This window comes from Jaculus jaculus, chromosome 19 (assembly GCF_020740685.1).
Source record: "Jaculus jaculus isolate mJacJac1 chromosome 19, mJacJac1.mat.Y.cur, whole genome shotgun sequence".
In the NCBI taxonomy this organism is placed as follows: Eukaryota; Metazoa; Chordata; class Mammalia; order Rodentia; family Dipodidae; genus Jaculus; species Jaculus jaculus.
In genome coordinates this window covers 17,754,698-17,776,136 of record NC_059120.1, presented here as the reverse complement: position 1 = coordinate 17,776,136, position 21,439 = coordinate 17,754,698, and the positions used below count along the sequence as shown (strand labels likewise).

Below are 21,439 nucleotides of genomic sequence, written 5' to 3'. Positions count from 1 at the left end.
TGTCTCTCACATCAGCATAAGGTGTTTCCTGTCCTTGACCGTGCGCGACTCCCTCTGGGCAACTGCTTGTTTCTGTGTGACTGAGTATGGTGGCCGTTGTGTATTTAGTATCACATTTATCTTCACATAATTCTTCAACTTATGCTAAACTTTTTAAAAGTTATTTATGACACTGGAGAGATGGCTTAAGCCATCAAGGCGCTTGCCGGCAAAGCCAAATGACCCAGGTTCAGTTCCCCAGGACCCATGTAAGCCAGATGCACAAGGGGGTGCATGCGTCTGGAGTTTGTTTGCAGTGGCTGAAAGCCCTGATGTATCCATTCTTTCTCTCGCTGTCCCACTTTCACTATCTCAAATAAATAAATAAATATAAAACATTTAATAAGTAAATAAAATAAAATTCATTTATGCATCTATGTGCATGTCCACCAGGGTCTCTTACCTGTCAATAAATGGTCGCCAGATGCACGTGCCTCTGTGGTTCATCTTGCTTTACATGGATGGTAGGGAATCAAACCTGGGCCATCAGGCTTTGCAGACGAGCATCTTTAACCACTGCAACATCTCCCTGACCCGTGTATGACATTTTTTGTTTTCAAGATAGGGTCTTACTCTGGAATTCAATGTGTGGTCTCAGGGTGGCCTCAAACTCATGGCCATCCTCCTATCTCTGCCTCCTGAGTGCTGGGATTAAAGGTTTGTGCCACCACACCTGGCTCATGTGTAACTTTTTATATGTATATTTTACAAATGAGAAAATGGAGATTGTCATAGGTTTAGGAGCTTATCCAAGGTCAAGTACCATACAACCCCTTCCCGACTCTGTCACTCTAAAGTACATGTTATTTTTGTTTGGTTTTGTGAGGTAGGGTCTCACTGTATCCCAGGCTGACGTAGAATTCACTATGTAGTATCAGGTTGGATTCGAACTCATGATAATCCTCCTACCTCTGCCTCCCAAGTGCTGGGATTTCTTCTCTCTCTCTTGTTAAAGTAGTGTTCTTCTTGCACAATAAAAGATACCACGGTGACTAAAAGTGCAGGTTCTATGAGCTCCAGGTTATCTGAAACACAGTTGATTGAGGGGCGGGTGAAATGCCGTGGACAAACAAACGAATCCACAATGTAGGTCATTCCACAGAGCCACGGGCGTGGAGGAGTTGAGGGAGGTGGCATTGAAAGAAGCTACTCGGGATGAAAAGAAGTTTAAGACTCAGAACCACTGAGCCACAGCATGTGAACCCTGTAGACAAATGCTTCCACGCTGAGCTCTTCACACAGTGTGAATATCTTGTTTAGGGACTTGACACGGTCTACCCAATGTTGTCAAAAGATGAATTTTCCAAATTTAAAGATCTTAATCATTATGTATTTTATCCTGGAATTGGGCAGAAGTCCATTCAATGCAATGAATGTTCCAGCAGAACTTCAATGTCATGCCCATTAGAGCAAGCTCCTTTGGGAAGTCTGACTCCTAATTCTGTTACTTCTTGTTGTTGTTGTTGTGTGTGTGTGTGTGTGTGTTTGAAAGAGAAAGAGGCAGATAAAGACAGAGAAAAAAAATGGGCGCACCAGGGTCTCTAGCCACTGCAAATGAATTGTAGATGCAAGTGCCACCCTGTACATCTGGCTTTACATTGGTTCTGGGGAATCAGACCTGCATTGTTAGATCTCCTAGGCAAGCACCTTAACCCCTGAGACATCTCTCCCACCCCCAATTCTGATTTTTTGTTAGGTCACATAAACAGCTTTGTGGTGCCTTGGCTTTGTAGATTTTAAGCATTTTGATTTTTTAATTTTATTTTGGTGTTTTGGTTTTTTGAGGTAGGGTCTCACTCTGGCCCGGGCTGACTCATGATCCTCCGACCTCTGTCTCCCGAGCTCTGGGATGAAAGGCATGATAAGTAAATTGGGTCTAGGAGTTGCCTTAAAATTACTCAGCAATTGAAAACAAGAAGGTAGATAAGTAAGAGAGATAAAATCATACCATTTGAGCGCCGGGCGTGGTGGTGCACGCCTTTAGTCCCAGGTCAACCTGGGCTAGAGTGAGACCCTACCTCGTAAAAAAAAAAAAATATATCATTGAATTAATACCCAAAATGAATATACATGCTTTGTATTAGGTTGAATTAAATGAAAAAAAATTTTTTTGGTTTTCCGAGGGAGGGCCTCCTCCCTAGCCCAGGCTGACCTGGAATTCACCATGTTGTCTCAGGCTGGCCTTGAACTCTCAGTGATCCTTCCACCTCTGCCTCCTGAGTGCTAGGATTACAGACATGCACCACCACACCACACCCAGTTTGAATTTTTTTTTTTTTTTTTTTTTTGGCTTTTTGAGGTAGGGTCTCACTCTAGCTGAGGGTAACCTGGAATTCACTGTGTAGTCTCAGGGTGGCCTCGAACTCACAGTCACCCTACTACTTCTGCCTCCCGAGTGCTGGGATTAAAGGTGTGTGCCACCACACCCGGCCCGAAAATGTCATTTATATGAGGCACAAACGATTAAATACGGAGTTGGAAGAGGGCTCAATGGAGTATCATTGGCGGCACCCGCCTGGGTACTTGAGTTAGGAAACCCAAACTCCATGTAAAAAGCTGGATGCTGAGATGGGCTTGAATGCGCTGGCTCAGTAGCCTGGGAAATTCAGAAGTGAGCAGTGGGTAAGAAACTGCCTCAAGTGAGATGGAGGGCGAGGACTGACCCTGCAAAATTGTCCTCTCACCTGCACACGTGCCCATGCACTGTGTCACACACACACACACACACACACACACACACACACACACAGAAAAACAGCTTCATGTCAATCTCTCAGCTTTGATCTAGATTTAAAACTGTTCATAAACTGATCAACTTTTTCTTATTTTATTTATTTTGGTTCTTCAAGGTAGGGTTTCACTGTAGCCCAGGCTAACCTAGAATTCACTATGTAGTCTCAGGGTGGCCTCAAACTCACGGCGATCCTCTCCCACCTCTGCCTCTTGAGTGCTGGGATTAAAGGTGTGTGCCAGTACAACCCGGCTGAAATGAGCAACTTTTAGCATCATGAACTCTTCGTAGCATCTCGGGCTCTGTCTCTTCCTTTTTACTGCTGCTGTGGTTACCTTGCTCGGGTATACAAAGAAGTTGGCTAGATCCAAGGAACTGAATGTGATCACCCAGTGTGATCATATGAAACTCTGGTACTAAAAAAGAAAGGGGCTGGAGAGATGGCTTAGCAATTAAGGCACTTGCCTGCAAAGGCAAAGGACCCAGATTCAATTCTCCAGGACCCATTTAAGCCAGATGCACTAGTTGGCACATGTGTCTGGAGTTCATTTGCAGTGGCTGGAGGCCCTGGCTCAACCACTTCATCCTCCCCCCACCCCACCCCCACTCTCTCTCTGCTTCTTTCTCACAAATAAATAAATTAAAATAAAATGTTTATTTTGGGGCTGGAGAGATGGCTTAGCAGTTTAGGCGTTTGCCTACAAAGCCAAAGGATCCCAGTTTGACTCTCCAGGCCCTACCTTAGCCAGATGCACAAGGGGGTGCATGCGTCTGGAGTTCGTCTGCAGTGGCTGGAGGTCCTGGTGTGCCCATTCTCTCTTTCTCTCTCAAATAAATAAATAAATAAATATTTTTAATGTTTATTTTTAAAAAGAGTGTGTGTATGTGTGTATTTATCATTGGTAGAGTTTTCTTAGACCACACATGCCTAGAATCCATCCTAAGATATTTGATCCTGTAAGTGTATTTCTTAAAAAGAATATTTTGGGTTTTTTTTTTCAAGTATTTTATTTAATTTTTATTTATTTGAGAGGGAAGGAGAGAGAGAATGGGCCTTCAAGGGCCTCCAGCTGCTGCAAACAGACCTTAGCCAGGGCCTTCAGGCACTGCAAAAGTTTAATTTTTAAGTTATTGCCAAGCCCCTTTTCAAAGCCAAAGTATCATCTTAAGGACCTTGACCAAAACCTCCCTGCAGTTCACCAGAGATTTTGTTATTAAAAGCCACATACACGAGGAGAGAAGTACAGCTCCTCCTAGTGGTGGGCAAAGGGAAGAGCGGACCAGGACGCGCAGTGTTTCAGGAGCAGCGGAGCCAAGTTCCCTGCGGTTGCCAGCACCAGCCGTGCCCGACTGTACGCCCGTCTTCACCGGACATTGAAAGGTAGAGCTGGGCAGGGTGAAGCAGACCTGTCGCTCCAGCTTCTCTGCTCTGGCCAGTGTGTTTTAAAAATCATCTGACGGGCTGGAGAGATGGCTTAGCGGTTAAGCGCTCGCCTGTGAAGCCTAAGGACCCCGGTTCAAGGCTCGGTTCCCCAGGTCCCACGTTAGCCAGATGCACAAGGGGGCGCACGCGTCTGGAGTTCGTTTGCAGAGGCTGGAAGCCCTGGCGCACCCATTCTCTCTCTCTCCCTCTATCTGTCTTTCTCCCTATGTCTGTCGCTCTCAAATAAATAAATAAAAAATGAACAACAACAAAAATTTAAAAATCATCTGACTATAGAAGCAACATTGGGGGAGGAATTAAGAAGGAGGGAAGGAGAAACGGAGGAAATATGAAAATAGTTTATCCTGAACTAAATATGAGTGGCTGTGGTTGACACAGGAATTCAAGTTACATTGAATCACCACTGAGGAGGTCACGTGAACTTTCGGAGCCACAGGACCAAAGAAAGTCCTGACTTAATGTGTTTACAAAACAAGTCAGTGAGGTCATCTGTTAGGCAGGCTGGGAAATCAAAACAGCCATTGGGTGTTATCCCTAGGGTGTAACGGGGTTCCTCAGGTTTAGGGATACATTCCAAGAATTTTATGGAGAGTCATGGGAATGTTGTTATTCTGAGGTTGATAGTAAGTGACTATTAAATGTGGCTACAGGTGGCCCAAGGTAACGTTAGCTATTAATGTGCAACAGTCCACCTCTCCACCATCAGGGTATCGAAAGGCAGCCAAGGTCACACAGACTGTCTTCAGGGTGATGTAGCTCCTCTGAAAACTTCTGTTCACTTGGTATGTTATTTTTAGATATATGATTGATAATTTATGATGGAGGATAGAGGAAGGCAGGCAGACAGATGATGGATAGATGGATGCCTGTGGGTTCATTATAATTGGCTTCTTTCTGTTATTTTGCTGATATATAAAGTGGCAAAAGAAAGCAAGGTGTCTGGGTTGGGGAGATGGCTTAGTGGTTAAGGTGTTTGCCTACAATGCCAAAGGGCCTCAGTTTGATTCCTCAGGACCCACATAAGCCAGATGTACAAGGTGGTGCATGCGTCTGGAGTTCATTTGCAGTGGCTGAAGGCCCTGGCTAAGTTCTGTTTACTTGGAAAGGATTTCATCCAGAGGGACCTAGAAGGCCATGATTTCTGAATACCCTAACAATGTTTTTTGGGTTTTTTTTCCCCAAAATTAGCTTTATCTAGTTACAATAAATTGTATCCACTTAGAACTACAACTCAGTGACCATTTGATGGGGGGATATACCAGAAAATACCTGCTAGAGTCAATCACGGAGCATCTCCATCACCCCTAAAAAATCCTTGTGTTCCTTTGCAGTTCATTCCTCACCTTGTCATGGGAAGTGAACCCAGGGCCCCGCACATGCTAAGCAAGTGCCCTTTGACTTGGGTTGAGCTTTTGATGTTTTTAATTATTTACTTATTTGAGAGAGAAAGAGAAAGAAGCAGACAGAGAAAGAATGAAAATGGGTATGCCAGGGCCCCCAGCCACTGCAGACGAACTCCACATGCATGTGCGACCTTGTGCATCTGGCATACGTGGGTCCTGGAGAATCAAACCTGGGTTTTCTAAGCCATCTCCCAAGCCCTGACATTTCGTATAAATGGAAATGTGTAATACGTCGTCTTTTGTTATGGTTTACACCTGTGTTGTAGCAGAAGCTTGTTCCTTTTATTGTTGAGTCTCTCATGGATATACCATGGTTTGCTTTTCTTCACCTGTTGGTGGCCAAATTTTGGCTTCTGTGAAGGCAATTGTTAGGAACATTCATGTACAAGCCACTGTGTGGACATAAGTTTTCATTCTTTTTTTTAATAATTTTTTTTAATTTTTTTTTATTTATTTGTTTGAGAGAGACAGACACAGAGAGAAAGACAGATAGAGGGAGAGAGAGAGAGAGAATGGGCGCGCCAGGGCTTCCAGCCTCTGCTAACAAACTCCAGACGTGTGCGCCCCCTTGTGCATCTGGCTAACGTGGGACCTGGGGAACCGAGCCTCGAACTGGGGTCCTTAGGCTTCACAGGCAAGCGCTTAACCGCTAAGCCATCTCTCCAGCCCAAGTTTTCATTCTTTTGGTAAACACCTTACCATGGAATAGCTGTGTTGTGTGATAGATTTATGTTATAGACAGACAGACAGAGAGAGAGAGGGAGGGATATAGATAGATACATAATAGTTTTTTTCGAGGTAGGGTCTCACTCTAGCTCATGCTGACCTGGAATTCACTAAGTAGTCTCAAGGTGGCCTCGAACTCATGATGATCCTCCTGCCTCTGCCTTCTGAGTGCTGGTATTAAAGGGGTGCACCACCACACCCAGCTTATGTTTAATTTTTTTATTATTTTTGTTTTGTTATTTATTTATTTGAGAGCAACAGACAGAAAGAGGCAGATGAGAGAGAGAGAGATGGGTGCACCAGGGCTTCCAGCCACTGCAAGCAAACTCCAGATGCATGTGTCCCCTTGTGCATCTGGCTAACGTGAGTTCTGGGTAATCAAGCCTTGAACCGGGGTTTTTAGGCCTCACAGGCAAGCCCTTAAGCGCTAAGCCATCTCTCCAGCCCATTATGTTTTATTTTTAAGTAACTGCCAAACTACCTTCCAAGCTAAGTATCCCACTTTGTGTTCTCACCAGGGTTGTATAGCATCCCACCTGTGCCAACCCTTGGGCATCTTCAGCCATCCTGACAGGTGCCTCATGATGTCTTATGATAGTTGTAATTTTCCTTTTTTGTGGGGGAAAAAAAGGTTTATTTTGGTTTACAGACTCCAGGAGCATCTCCATGATGACAGGGGGAAATGATGGCATGAGTAGAGGGTGGGCATTACCTCCTGGCCAACATCAGGTGGACAACAGCAATAGGAGAGTGTGACCAATAGTTGTAATTGTCATTCCCCAGGGATTCAGGATGCTTTAATCCACTGTAGGCGTCTATTTTCCATTTTCTGTGAAGTGGTTTACAAGCCATTTGCCAATCCGCTGTTAGATTGTCTTTTTACAGAGTTGTGAAATTGTCCTGATTGTCCATAAAAATGTGCTTTGTAAGCAGTGTGTTTGTAAATGTTGTCTCCCATTCTTTTTCTTTTAAATATTTTATTTGTTTATTTGAGAGAGAGAAGAAGAATAGGAGCACCAAGGCCTCCAGCCACGGCAGATGAAGTCCAGACACATATGCCACTTTGTGCACCTGGCTTACGTGGGTGCTGGGAAATCAAACCTGGGTCCTTAGGCTTCGCAGGCAAGAGCCTTAACCACCAAGACATCTCTCCAGCCCTGTTTTCTCCCATTCTGTAGCTCAATTGAAAACTTACGGACAGATACTTAATAGGACTGTGGAGATGGCTCACTGGGTAATGTGCTTACCATGCAAACGTGCGGATGAGCTCAGTGCCCAGCACCCATGGTGAGCCGGGCAGGGAGACAGATGCACACCTGTAATCCCAGTGCTAGGGTGATAAAGGTGGAAGGTTCCTGAAGCTCGCTGGCTCGCTCGTCTAGCAGAGTTGGCGAGCTCTAGGTCCATGTCCTAAAATGAAATGGGCAGCAACCGAGGAAGACACCTAATGTCAACCTCTGGCTTCCACATGCATGTAGACAGATCCATGTGTACCCACACACATGCACACCACACACATGCACACTCAAAAAAGAGACATTTGGGGCTGGGAGATAGCTCAGTGGTTAAGGTGTTGCCAGCAAAGTCCAAGGACCCGGGTTTGATTTCCCCAGTCCCCATGTAAAGCCAGATGCACAAAGTGGTAATGTGTCTGGAGTTTATTTGCAGCCATAAGAGGCCCTGGAAAACCCATGCATTCTTCCTCTTTTCTCTCTCCCCCTACTACTCACAAAGAAGTAAGCTATTTAAATATAAGCATATGTTATGTATACACACATTGCATAGAGGTTTGCTATGCCTCTCTTTGGCCCTTTCTTTATCTTCTAGTATTATTACTATTTACTATTTTTGCTGTGACCTTGACTCATCTCAGTAAAACTTAATTCATAGCCCCTGATACGTAGATGTAACAACCTGTGTTAAATTTCCCCAGCTCCAACCTCTCCTCTGGGAAAACTTTCTAATCTTTCCAATTTTTCCTTGCTCTAGTACTTGCAAGGAAACCTTTTAGAAAGCAAGCTTCTGTTGGTTTCATCTTTGCCAGAGTTGCCACCGTGTGGCAAAGCTGTAGAACTGCATGCTTCAGCACTTGTCTACCCGATGAAGTCATCCCACATGGTTACCAGGCTCCAAAGTCATTCAAGACTTCAGCAGGCTACTCCAGGCTGATTCTTCCGTAGTGATCATTTGTAGCTGCTGCTGAGCATGGGGTCTGTCTGTCTTTGCAGGGTGTCTTGTGACTTCCCACCAGTGAATTGGGTTGCTTTAACAGGCTGGGTGGTTTAAACAATAGGAGCTTGTTCCCCCACGGAAGGCTGAGGGCCTGAGAATCCCTCCCTGAGAAGTGTGAAGGAAAAGTTGCCTGCGTCTCCCCCTCTTCCCAAGGCTTCCTGGCCGTCTTTGGCATGCCGTGGCTTATTGAAGAATCACGCTAGGCTCTGGCTGTCTTTTTCACACTGGGTTCTCCCTCTGTGATGTGTCTGTGTCCAGACTTCCTTTTTGTTTGTTTGGTTGGTTGGTTTTTCAAGGCAAGGTCTCGCTGTAGCCCAGGCTGATCTGGAATTCACTCTGTAGTCTCAGACTGGCTTTGAACTCAGCAATCCTCCTACCTCTGCCTCTCAAGTGCTGGGATTAAAGGTGTGTGCCACCACGCCCAACCCAGACTTTTCTTTTTTTCGGACTTCAGTTTTTTAAATGAAGACGCCAGTAAGGGTGGATGAGGGTGCACTCTAATGACCTCATCTTCACTCACTACCCATACACTGACCCTATTTCTCTTTTTTAATATTTTGTTTATTTATTTGAAAGAGAGAAAAAGAAGCAGAGAGAGAGAATGGGTGTGCCAGGGCCTCCAGCCCTGCAAATGAACTGCAAACACGTGCACCATTTTCTATATCTGGCTTATATAGGTCCTCAGGGTCTGTCTCCTTTACCCTGGCACTGATTAGAATGGGGGCAAGGACAAGGGAAAAGAGGGTACCAACACATGATGTATCTATATCAAGTATATTGTTAACACAATAATAAATAAGTAAATAAAATTGCCTATTTTAATTTGAATGGCACCATAGTATGAATGGATGTTTTTTAATTCATTCACCAAAAATTTGTTGAAAGCTTGCTGTGTGTTAGGCAGAGCATTGAATGGACGCTGTCATATCTGCTTGGCCATGCCACAGTACCCAGGTACTGCTGGGAAGGTCCTTTTGAGATGAGATTAAAATTCAGGGACTAAAGCCAGGCGTGGTGGCGCACACCTTTAATCCCAGGATTTGGGAGGCAGAGATAGGAGGATCACCAAGAGTTCAAGGCCACCCTACATAGTGGATTCCAGGTCAGCCTGGGCTAGAGAGAGACCCTACCTTGAAAACCACCGCTGCATTCAGCTAATACCTTAGGAGGAAAAAGATTGAGCATCCTGCCCCCAGGACAAATAAATTCTGCTTTCAGACAAATATCAGTTTCTTCCTGCAGCCGGCCAGCCCCCCACAATTGCATGACCAAGTCCTTAAAATAAACATCTTACACATCCTGTCCGCCCTGTTTATCTGGAGAACCTCCATGAATTCCAACTCCTCGGTCGGTGCACAGGCTCATCCCATAATTTAAGTGTAGACAGAGAGAGAGAAATGAGTATGTTTGCAGATATGTGCGTGTATGGGAAATGCTGGGAAGTGCTGCTTCGTGATAGCGCAGAAGGAGTCGCTGGCCTTGGCAGAGAAAAGGCTCTGGGCAGGGAGTAACGCCAACTTGAGAAGTGAAGCCGCTGGTGGAAGAGAAGTTGATCAAGCATAGGGACAGGGTTCTGGGACCAGGAGCTGAGTTGAGAAGAGAAAGTGGGTACTGACCAAGCAAAATAAATCCTATTATAGTGTTTTGGCACTTTTTAATTTTTTTTTCCAAGGTAGTGTCTCACTCTAGCCCAGGCTGACCTGGAACTCACTGTATTCCCAGACTGGCCTCAAACTCACAAAGGTCCTCCTGCCTCTGCCTCCTGAGGGCTGGGATTGAAGGCAGTTGCCTCCGCACCTGACATTAGCTCCTGAATTTATTTCAGGCCTATCTGACACCATCCTTTTCCTTAACATTTAATTCAGGGGAAAGGAGATGATTTGGGAAAACTATATAGAGAGGCTGAGAAACGTTAGTATAGAAAGATGGCCTGGCCCTAAGAAAGACCATAAACAAAAGTGAGAAAAGATTGAAAAGTAGGGTGGGCCTGGAGAGATGGCTTAGTGCTTAAGGCACTTGTCTGTGAATCCTAAGGGCACAGGTTCAGTTCCCCTGTACCCATGTAAGCCAGATGCACAAGGTGGCACAAGAATCTGGAGCTGTAGCAGTGGCTAGAGGTCCTGGTGCACCCATTCTTTCTCTCTCCCTCTCTCTCTCTCTCTCTCTTTCTCCTCTCTCTCAGATAAATAAGTAAATAAAATAAAAAATTTTAAATATATTTAAAAAGGTAGGTAGAGTGGTTGAGGCTTGAAATTGGGATGGAGAAGGAGACCGTGGGAACTCCGGACAGGAGAAGCTGGTCTATATACAAATTTTAAAGAAAATGAAGTCTAAAAGCGCAGTTTGACCTCAGTTCACTAAATTTTTATTATGATTGTTACTAGTTATGTACACAGTGTGTATGCAGCCATGTTGTCGGGACTGTCGTTAGCCTCCTCCCTGTCCCCCGCAGGGACCCTCCTCGCTGGGGAACGTGGGTCGTGCATTGTGGGGTAGCCATCAGGTGAATTGTAAGTACCGCTGCACGTAGCGTCTGCAGCGCCCCAGGCTGGCTTTTCTCTCTGAATCGCCGCACGCGAGTGGCCTCGTGCACGATGAACCATTAAGCCTTCACCGTTGTCGTGGGGAGAGCGAAAGGCATTTGTTAGAATGCCGTTTCCTCCCTGCCTTTTGTGGCGGCGCCCTTTAGAGGGCCATCGCATTCGATGGGACTTACAGAATGCTGTTCCAGAAGACGCGCTGGCTTTTGGAGAATTTCCATGTGATTTACTTCACTGGGATTCCAAAGACTAAAAATGCGAGACTGAAAAGTCTACTTTTTGGTCTCATTATTGGGACTAGAATGAGAACAATGGTCTATTTAATAACCCTTTATCACTATCTTCCTGCTAGATTGAATTAAAATTGCTCTAATATTCTATTATAAAACTCTTTGCAAAGATGCTGTCAATCATTTTTCTCATTTCCACCAGCTTGTTAATAGTGAACGCCACACTAATTCAGTACTTCTGACAGTATAAATGTAACTTTGAAATTCAAAGAGCTAAAATATTGTATATGGTATGATAATTATTACTGCTAATATTTTTCTACCATAACCTTGACTGTTGTAAGTAGACCTGATGGAAATTACAATTTTTTTTTGAGGTAACGTCTCATTCTAACCCAGGCTGACCTAAAAGTCACTCAGTAGTCCTAGGCTGGCCTGAAACTCACAGTGATCCTCCTACCTCTGCATCCCTAGTGCTGGGATTAAAGGCCCACCATGCCCAGATCAGTTTTTCATAGTACATGGGTACTGGGGAATCGAACCCAGGTTGTTAGGCTTTGCAGGCAAGTGCCTTAATCATTGAGCCATCTCTCCAGCATATACAATGTGTGTGTGTGTGTGTGTGTGTGTGTGTGTGTGTAATTTATTTGAGAGAGAGAAAGAGGCAGATATATATACAGAGAGGATGGGCACACCAGGGCCTTCAGCCACTGCGAACGAACCCCAGATGCATGCACCATCTTGTGCATCTGGCTTATGTGGGTACTGGGGAATCAAACCTAGGTCCTTTGGCTTTGCAGGCAAGCATGTTAATCGCTAAGCCATCCCTCCAGCTCTCTCTATATTTTTGAATGTGTGTGTTGTGTGTGTGTAGCGTATTTCCGTGTGTGCAGATGTGCCCACCCCTTCCTCCTCATGCTGAGGCTAGAGGCATACAGTGGGAGTCCTCCCTCATCACCATCGGTGTGCTCCCTTGGGACGGACGTTTTCACTGAACTGGAAACTGCTCACAGGACTGAGGTTACAGTCATGCGTGACTATGCCAGATGTTCATGTGGGTGCTGGGGAATCGAACTCGGGGCAAATACAGTCCCTCTTAGGCATGGCAAATACTATTACCCAGGGTCATCTTCCTAGTTCCCCAATACACTTTTTAAGAAGTATTTTATTTATTTATTTACAGTGAGAGAAAGAGAGAGAGAGAGAGCACACTAGGGCCTCCAGCCACTGCAGACAAACTCAAGATGCATGTGACACTTTGTGTATCTGGCTTTTATGTGGATAATGGGGAAATCAAACCCAGGGTCTTAGGCATTGCAAAAAGTGCCTTAATAACTGCTGAGCCATCTCTCCAGGCCCCTAATACACTTTTTTTAAAAATTTTTTTAAATTTATTTATTTGAGAGCGACAGACACAGAGAGAAAGACAGATAGAGGGAGAGAGAGAGAGAGAATGGGTGCGCCAGGGCTTCCAGCCTCTGCAAACGAACTCCAGACGCGTGCGCCCCCTTGTGCATCTGGCTAACGTGGGACCTGGGGAACCAAGCCTCAAACCGGGGTTCTTAGGCTTCACAGGCAAGTGCTTAACCACTAAGCCATCTCTCCAGCCCCCCTAATACACTTTTAATGAGAAGCATTCCAATAGTATGTTTAGAAGATCGTACTAAGGAAAAGGCAGTTGAAGATAATTCTGAATTTGAGCTTTGGAGTCAGCCCATGGAATCAAATCTTGGGCTGAGCCTATGTGAATATGAACGTTACTACTATTATGAAAAGTCTTGTGGTTTGTTTGTTTTTTTTTTTTTTTTTGAGGTAAAATCTCACTCTAGCCCAGGCTGAGCTGGAATTCACTATGTCTCAGGGTGACCTCAAACTCATGGCCATCCTCCTACCTCTGTCTCCTGAGTGCTGGGATTAAAACTGTACGCCACCGTGCCTGGAAAGTTTTATAATCTTAATCCTCCTGATGCTTCACTCTTCTCATGAATAAATGGGGGTCATAATGGGATGACAACATAGTGTGATATGAATATTAATAAAGATGATTATGTGAAATGCAAAACAATGCCTATAACACAATGACTGCTCAGTAATTGTTAACTGTCATTATTTGTAACCAATTACTGTCATTTTTAAGCCATTTTTAAGCTCTCCTGTATGCCATACAAAGAAGTTATAAAACTCACAGTACATCTTAACATTAAATGGTCTTTAGAGCATGGCTCAAGATACTTTTAAACTGTCTTTCCTTTAGTATTATTATGATACTCTTTAGTATATTTGAAGGGTTTTTTCTGGGGGGAGGGCTTCACTCTAACTCAGGCTGACCTGGAATTCACTATGTAGCCCCAGGCTGGCCTCAAATTCACAGCAGTCCTCCTGCCTCTGCTTCCTGTGTACTGGGATTAAAGGTGTGCACTACATCAAGATTTTAAGTTAACCCTTTATGGGACATTTTTGTTCTTTGAGAAGAACGCAAAGAGTCCTCCGGGCAGCAGTGGGAGCTGGACTTCTCGGAACTGGGTGCTGGACTCTCTGTGGGTGTGCTGTGTGCACGGGGACAGGAGGAAGGGAAGAGTGACCTCAGTACTGACGACTTTGAATTTTGGTTAAAGAACTGAAGGAGACTTTCATTATCTCTTTCAGAAAATGGCTTTGAAATTCAAAAATGCCAGTCGAATCAAAGGACTTGATAGCAATGTATGGTGAGTATCTTCGAACTAGCAATCATTCAGTGACCTGTTCCAACATGGGGCGCTTAACATCCCACTTAACGTGTGTGGGGAGGAGGGTTAGCTTCTCCTGAAGAGCCAACCTGACTCCATTTTAACAGCAAGAGCCATTTTGAAATAATGACTAAGTGAAGTTTCTGTTTTTCTAAGTTTCTATGTCTGACTGGGGCCACAAGTTGTTCCCAGGTTATCGTTCCCAGGATTGTGTGTTCATCGTTCCGGGAAGTCGTTGAACTATAGCGCTGGTCAGCTTCTGTCACCACGCTTGCTTGGCTCTGGAGACCCCCGACCCTGTGATTCCTGTGGCTTCGCCCTATAAAAGGAGCCTGAGAAGCTGACTGGGGTGCTCTCTACACCCCGCCTTAGGGAGACGGCCACTGGACCGGCTGTGTTGTGCACAGTTAAAAGCTTGCTTCAATTTGGCCATAATTTGTAGTCGGTGGTCTTTATTCTCACAACTTCTGAGTTAATATCACCCACAGTCCAAAAATGAACCTATTCATTATATCACCCATTAAAATGAAAACTGTTAACCATCCAAACACTGATGTGGTCATTTAGCAAATGTGCCAGGCTCTGGGAGAGGGACTGGACACAGGGAGAGCAAAGCTTCTTTAGGATGGGGCATTTATGGAACCTACCTTCCAAATGCGTGGACTTTTGGTTCTTCAAGGTAGCATCTCGCTCTAGGCCAGGCAGACCTGGAATTCACTATGGAGTCTCAGGCTGGCCTCGAACTCAAGGCCATCCTCCTACCCCTGCCTTCCGAGTGCTGGGATGAAAGGCGTGCGCCATCCATCACACCCGGCTTTGACTTTTACTTCTGTCCTTCTTCCATCCTAATATCCGTTCATCCTTTCTTTATTCTCTCACTCTTTTCTTCCTTAAAGTGTCTCACTATGCATGTATCCTAGGCTGGCCTGAAACTCTTGGTCTTCTTGTCTCAGCCTCCTTAGCGCCAACGTTACAGTTGTCACCACCACACCCAGCTAAACTTTTCTTAATTTTACTGGTTTATTTGAGAGAGGGAGGGAGGGAGAGAATGGACACACCAGGGGCTCCAGCCACTGCATATGAACTCCAGATGCACGCGCCACCTTGTGCATCTGGCTTACGTGGGTCTTGGGGAATTGAACCTGGAACCTTTGGCTTTGTAGGCAAACACCTTAACCACTAAGCCATCTCTCCATCCCCAGAACTTTTTTTATTCATTGTCTTTTCGAATAGTTTACAAGACAACCTAGAAAAATCATCTGTGTACATGTATGTTTGGTTCAAATACGTATATCATTGAATTGAAGTCTGTAAGGAAGATAGGTTTGTTAATTCAGCCATCTTTTTTATATTTTATTTATACTTGAGAGAGAAAGAGGCAGATAGAGAGAGAGAATGTGTGTACCAGGGTCTTCAGTGGCTACAAACAAACTGCAGAAGCAAGTACCACCTTGCTCATCTGTCGGCCATCATTTTGTTAGATAAATTGGTCTATTGGATGGTAAAATTTTTGTTGGGAATTCTTGTTTTTTTTAAGATTTATTTTTATTTATTAGGCACAGAGAAAGGAAGAGAAAGAGTGAGAATGGGCACACGAGGGCCTCTAGGCACTGCAGATGAACTCCAGATGCATGCACATCTGGCTTACGTGGGACCTATGAATTGAACCTGGGTCCTTAGGCTTCACAGGCAAGCGCCTTAACCACTAAGCCATCTCTCCAGCCCTCTTCTGTTTTTTTTTTAACCTGAAGACTATATCTTATTTTTCAGTTTTCTCATAGTTCACAACATGTTCAAAGCAAACTTTGTAATTATAGTCCTTTCTAATGTCAATAATCTTTTTGTTTGTTTTGTGTTAGGATTGAATTTACCAAGTTGGCTGCTGATCCTTCTGTTGTGAATCTTGGCCAAGGCCTTCCAGATATATCCCCTCCTACATATGTAAAAGAAGAATTATCAAAGGTTGCCTTGACTGATAACTTGAATCAGTATACACGGGGCTTTGTAAGTTATCAGGACCCTGTGGGGTATATACTTACATTTTATACTGTGCTATGTGTATGTCTGTTACTTATAGATAATTGACTTCCTAGGGTTAACTAGGAACCTGGGAGCTCTCTTTTATCCTTATCTCCTAGGAAGACACTCCCCCATCATCCAGCCTTTCCACTGTTCTCTTTGGACGCTTAACTTACTGTGACTCTAAAATCTCCTTAGGAGCTTGGCATGGTGGCACACACCTTTCATCCCACCACTTGGGAGGCCGAGGTAGGAAGATTGCCTTGATTTCGAGGCCACCCTGAGACTACAGAGTGAATTCCAGAACAGCCTGGGCTAGAACGAGACCCTACGTAGAAAAACAAAAACAAATAAATAAATAAATAAGTTTTTAGGGTAACAAGGGAAAGGAAAATAGTCACTTGAAACATGGTGGGATTTTGTTTGTTTGTTTTAATTTGGGTTTTTTTTTTGGTTTTGTATCTCATTAATGCTTAAGCAATCTCATCACTGGCCTCTTAATGTACCCTCTTTCCAACTAGCTATTCTTTCTCTGTGCCCTCCTTCTGTGTCCTAAGAGGATTGTGTCAGTTCAGGCTTCATGCCATCGCTCTTCTGTGGAAGAGCTGTTCCCAGTAACTGCTACTTTCTCATCAGTACAAAGTATATTCTTTTTTTTTTCTTTTTGCTTTTTCGGTTTTTTTGAGGTAGGGCTTCGCTCTAGTCCAGGCTGACCTGGAATTCACTATGTAGCCTCAGGGTGGCCTCAAGCTCATGGCGATCTTCCTACCTCTGTCTTCCGAGTGCTGGGATTAGAGGCATGTGCCACCACGCCTGGCTAAACTGTTTACTTATTTTTATTTATTTGAGTGAGAAAGAGGGAGAGAGAGAGGAAGAATAGGCGCAACAGGACTTTCAGCCACTGCAAACAAACTCCAGACACATATGCCACTTTGTGCATTTGGCTTACATGGGTTTTGAGGAATCAAACCCTGCTCCTTTGGCTTTGCAGGCAAGCTCCGACCCTGTGTTTGTTTGTTTGTTTGTTTTCTGTTTGTTTGTTTTTCCGAGTTAGGGTCTCACTAGCTCAGAGTGACCTGGAAGTCACTGTGTCATCTCAGGGTGGCCTCGAACTCACGGCAATCCTCCTACCTCTGCCTCCCAAGTGCTGGGATTAAAGGCGTGCGCCACCACGCCTGGTTAATATGAGGTATATTTTGCTGCCTTGTAACGTCTGCCATTCAGCAACGCTAGTATGTGTGTCTGTGGAGAAAGTCTGCACTCTCTCTTAACCCATTGGCTGGCATAACCATGCATCAACTGGGAAAAACAGATTCAGAGAATGGAGAATTTTAAATATTTATTCTAACTGGGTAACCTTTTTCATGAGAGAGAGTGAGAGAATTGGCGCACCAGAGCCTCCAGCCACTTCAGTCGAACTCCAGATGCGTGCGCCGCCTAGTGTGCATGTGTGACCTTGTGCGCCCCCTAGTGTGCATGTGTGACCTTGTGCATTTGTGCCACCTTCTGCATCTGGCTTACACGGGATCTGGAGAGAACTGGTTCCTTTGGCTTTGTAGGCATGTTACCTCAAAGAAGTAGATTTCATAATCAAATTCAAGGTCTCTTTTTTCTCATGTTTTTTAATCTAACAGGGTCACCCATCCCTTGTGAAAGCTCTGTCCAGTTTATATGAAAAGTTTTATCAAAATAAAATCAACCCAGATAAAGAAATCCTCGTGACGGTTGGAGCCTATGGCTCCCTTTTTAATGCCATCCAAGGATTAATTGACCCCGGCGATGAAGTAAGTATATGAATGTTTGCCCCGACTGAACCATTCTTCTGCGTTCCATGTATGTTTGTATGCATGTATGTATGCATGTACCATTAGTTCATTCCCACTGGTCTTTTGCTTGGTGTGAGCAGAATCCTGCAATACATACTCGGAGTATTTCTTTTTTTCCCTTCTGTTTTTTTTTTTTATTTCAAATTTTTATTAACAACTTTCATGATTATAAAAAATATCCCATGGTAATACCCTCCCTCCCCCAACTCTCCCTTTTGAAACTCCATTCTCCATCATATTCCCCTCCCCATCTCAATCAGTCTCTCTTTTATTTTGATGTCATGATCTTTTCCTCCTATTATGATGATCTTGTGTAGGTAGTGTCAGGCACAGTGAGGTCATGGATATCCAGGCCATTTTGTGAGTATTTCTTATTTATCCTTAAGTGTGTGACATTCACCCGTTGATGTAACAGTATTTTATTGTTGAGACAATATCGCATGTAGATAACCTGAAACTCACTATGATCTCCTGCCTCAGTACTGGCATTACTGAGGTGCACCACCACACCCATTTATTTATTTTGTTTTAGTTTTTCAAGGTAGGTCTTACTGTAGCTCGACTGACTTGGAATTCACTATGTAGTCTCAGGCTGGCCTTGAACTCACAGCAGATTAAAGGTGTGTGCTATTCTTACTTTTATAGCCTACTGAAGTAAGGATAGGTGTGAGAGGCTGGTGATGTTGAAAAAGAACCCTTCCTTTGCATTGCTGAAATGACCTTCAGTCTGATGTAGTCAATGCGTGCTTGATCAATGCCTCCTTCTGCCCACGGTCATGTGAGCAGCCCAGCATGGGGCGATGTGGCAGGCAGCTCAAGTGATTTCTGCCATTTAGTCCTGTGAGGCAAGACCAACTTTGGCACCTGTCTCATCAGCTCTGCCCCATTGTCACTCTGCTATTTCCGCTTTAACATCTCATTTATTTGTTTGTTTGTTTGTTTGTTTGTTTGTTTGTTTGTTTGTTTATTTATTTGACAAAGAAAGAGAGGGAGAGAATGGGTGCTCCAGGGCCTCCAGCCACTGCATACGAACTCCAGACACATGCGCCCCCTTGTGCATCTGGCTTACTTGGGGAATCGATCCTGGGTCCTTTGGTTTTTCAGGCAAGCACCTTCACCACTAAGCCATCCCTCCAGCCCCTGCTTTAATATTTCTTAACCACTGTGCCAGTTACCGTCCCTTTGCTGGGATAAAGCGCCTGACCAAAAGCAGCAGGTTGGAGGAAAGCGTTTATCCTGGCTTACAGTCCCGTGGGGAAGTTTTGTGATGGAGGGAAGGATGTCAGAGCAGAGGCTGGACATCACCTCCGGCCATCATCAGGTGGACAACAGCAACAAGAAAGCTAGCTGAGCTCTAGCAAAGGGGAGATGGCTGGAATTCACTATGGAGTCTCAGGGTGGCCTTGAACTCATGGCGATCCTCCTACCTCTGCCTCCTGAAGGCTGGGATTAAAGGCATGTGCCACCACACCTGGCCCATACATTTTAAAAAATATTTTATTTTTATTTATGAGAGAGAGAGACAATGGGCACGCCAGGGCCTCCAGCCACTGCAAATGAATTCCAGATGCATGCGCATCCTTGTGCATCTGGCTAACGTGGGTCCTGGGAGTTGAACTGGGCTCTTTGGCTTTGCAGGCAAGCGCCTTAACAGCTAAGCCATCTCTCCATCCCCCACCCACGTCCCGTCCTGAGCTCACCGTGTATGGCCCTGCGCTTTCCTGCCAGGTTGCAAAGGTAGATCATCTTAGTTCCTGAGGAAGTTACAGGCCATTGACGATCTTACAACCCACTTGAGAAGAAGATCCATTCCTGATTCATTTCTTTACCTGCTTTTATTGAAGGAGAAAAAAAAGAAAAAAGCAAGTCAGGGGCACTAAGTTAGGCTAGCAGATTGGGGGTGGAGAGGGCGAGTGGTACATTAGCTGGAGCAGCTACTCACCCGAAACTACAGCCGGGAGTGATTGGAAGAGAGCTGGAGGAGTGAAGGGCCTGGAACACCCAAGGACTAAGAAGAAGACTCGCACCGAGTGCCGGGGGCCTGAGTGGGAGCTGCACATCAGACCAGAACAAGCGCCCTCATGCTGCCCCTGCAGTCAGGACGTCGCAGTGTGCTTCTAGAGGGAGAAAAACTTATCGCAATAGTGCCTGTAGATCAGTGTTCCGTGCCAGAGGATTTTCAGTGTTCTGTTTCCTTAAAATCCTGATCCTAGGAGCTGAAGAGATGGCTTAGTGCTTAAGGCATTTGCCTGCAAAGCCTAATAACTGCTGTTTGAATCTCCAGGTCCCACGTATAGCCAGACATAACAGGGATGCAAGCATGCAGTGCCATGCATTCCCACAAGGGAGCGCATGCGTCTGGAGTTCATTCCCAGTGGCTGAAAGGCCCTGGCCCACCCATTCTCATTTCTCTCTCTCTCTCTCTCTCTCTCTCTCTCTCTCTCTCTCTCTCTCTCTCTCTCACACACACACACACACACACAAATCCTGATCCTTTCACTTTCTGATACATCATGTATATCCTACATTGTTTCATACCTTGATATATATTTCTAATATTTTTGTTTATTTATTTATTGGGGGAAAGAGAGAATGGGCATGCCAAGGCCTCTAGCCACTACAAACAAACTCCAGACACATGCCCCACCTTGTGCTTCTGGCTTATATGGGTACTGGGGAACCAAACTTGGGTCCTTAACCGCTAAGCCATTTCTCCAGCTCGAAATATAAGAATGGTTTTGGTTAGACTCTCTTTGATATGATAAGTTGTATACCCCCTCTCCCTATTTAACTCTCCATACACACTGAAAAGATTTTACAGGATGAGGGCTGGGGAGATATCTCAGTGAGAAAAGTGCTTGCCATGTAAGCATGAGGTCTTGAGTTCACATCTCCAGAACCCACATAAATACTAGGCACTGCAGCAAGCACCTGTAATTCCAACATCTGGGAGACAGATTTAGGAAAGACCCCAGGGTGAGCTGGCTAGCTAGATTTCCCTAAATCAGTGAGCTCTGAGTTCAAGTGAGGAACCCTGTCTTTAAAAATGGAGAGTGGGACTGGAGAGATGGTTTAGTGGTTAAGGCCTTTGCCTGCAAAGTCAAAGGACCTCAATGTGATTCCCCAGGACCCATGTAAGCCATATGCTTAAAGTGGCACATGCATCTGGAGTTCATTTGCAGTGGCTGGAGGACCTGGCTCACCCATTCTTTCTTTCTCTCTCAAATAAATAACTTTTAAAAATTAAAAAAATATTAGGGCTAGGGAGATGGCTTTGTGGTTAAGCGCTTGCCTGTGAAGCCTAAGGACCTTGATTCGAGGCTTGATTCCTCAGGACCCATGTTAGCCAGATGCACAAGGGGGCGCATGCATCTGGAGTTCCTTTGCAGTGCCTAGAGGCCCTGGCACGCCCCTTCTCTATCTGTCTGCCTCTTTCTCTCTCTCTCTCTTGCTCTGAAATAAATAAAAATAAACAAAAAAATTTAATGTATTAAAAATGGAGAGTGATTGAGGTCGGTGCCTG

At 44.8% G+C, this 21,439-nt stretch overlaps 1 protein-coding gene across 2 annotated transcripts in view; it reads left to right on the top strand.

Moving 5' to 3' along the window:
* Positions 1-21,439, top strand: part of Kyat3 (kynurenine aminotransferase 3) — a 66,776-nt gene that overhangs the window by 6,027 nt on the left and 39,310 nt on the right. For both annotated transcript variants that reach the window (XM_045138438.1, XM_045138439.1), the window contains 3 exons: positions 13,992-14,050; positions 15,931-16,075; positions 17,725-17,874. In XM_045138438.1, the coding sequence (XP_044994373.1) occupies positions 13,992-14,050; positions 15,931-16,075; positions 17,725-17,874 (354 nt within the window). The remainder of the gene's footprint in view (positions 1-13,991; positions 14,051-15,930; positions 16,076-17,724; positions 17,875-21,439) is intronic.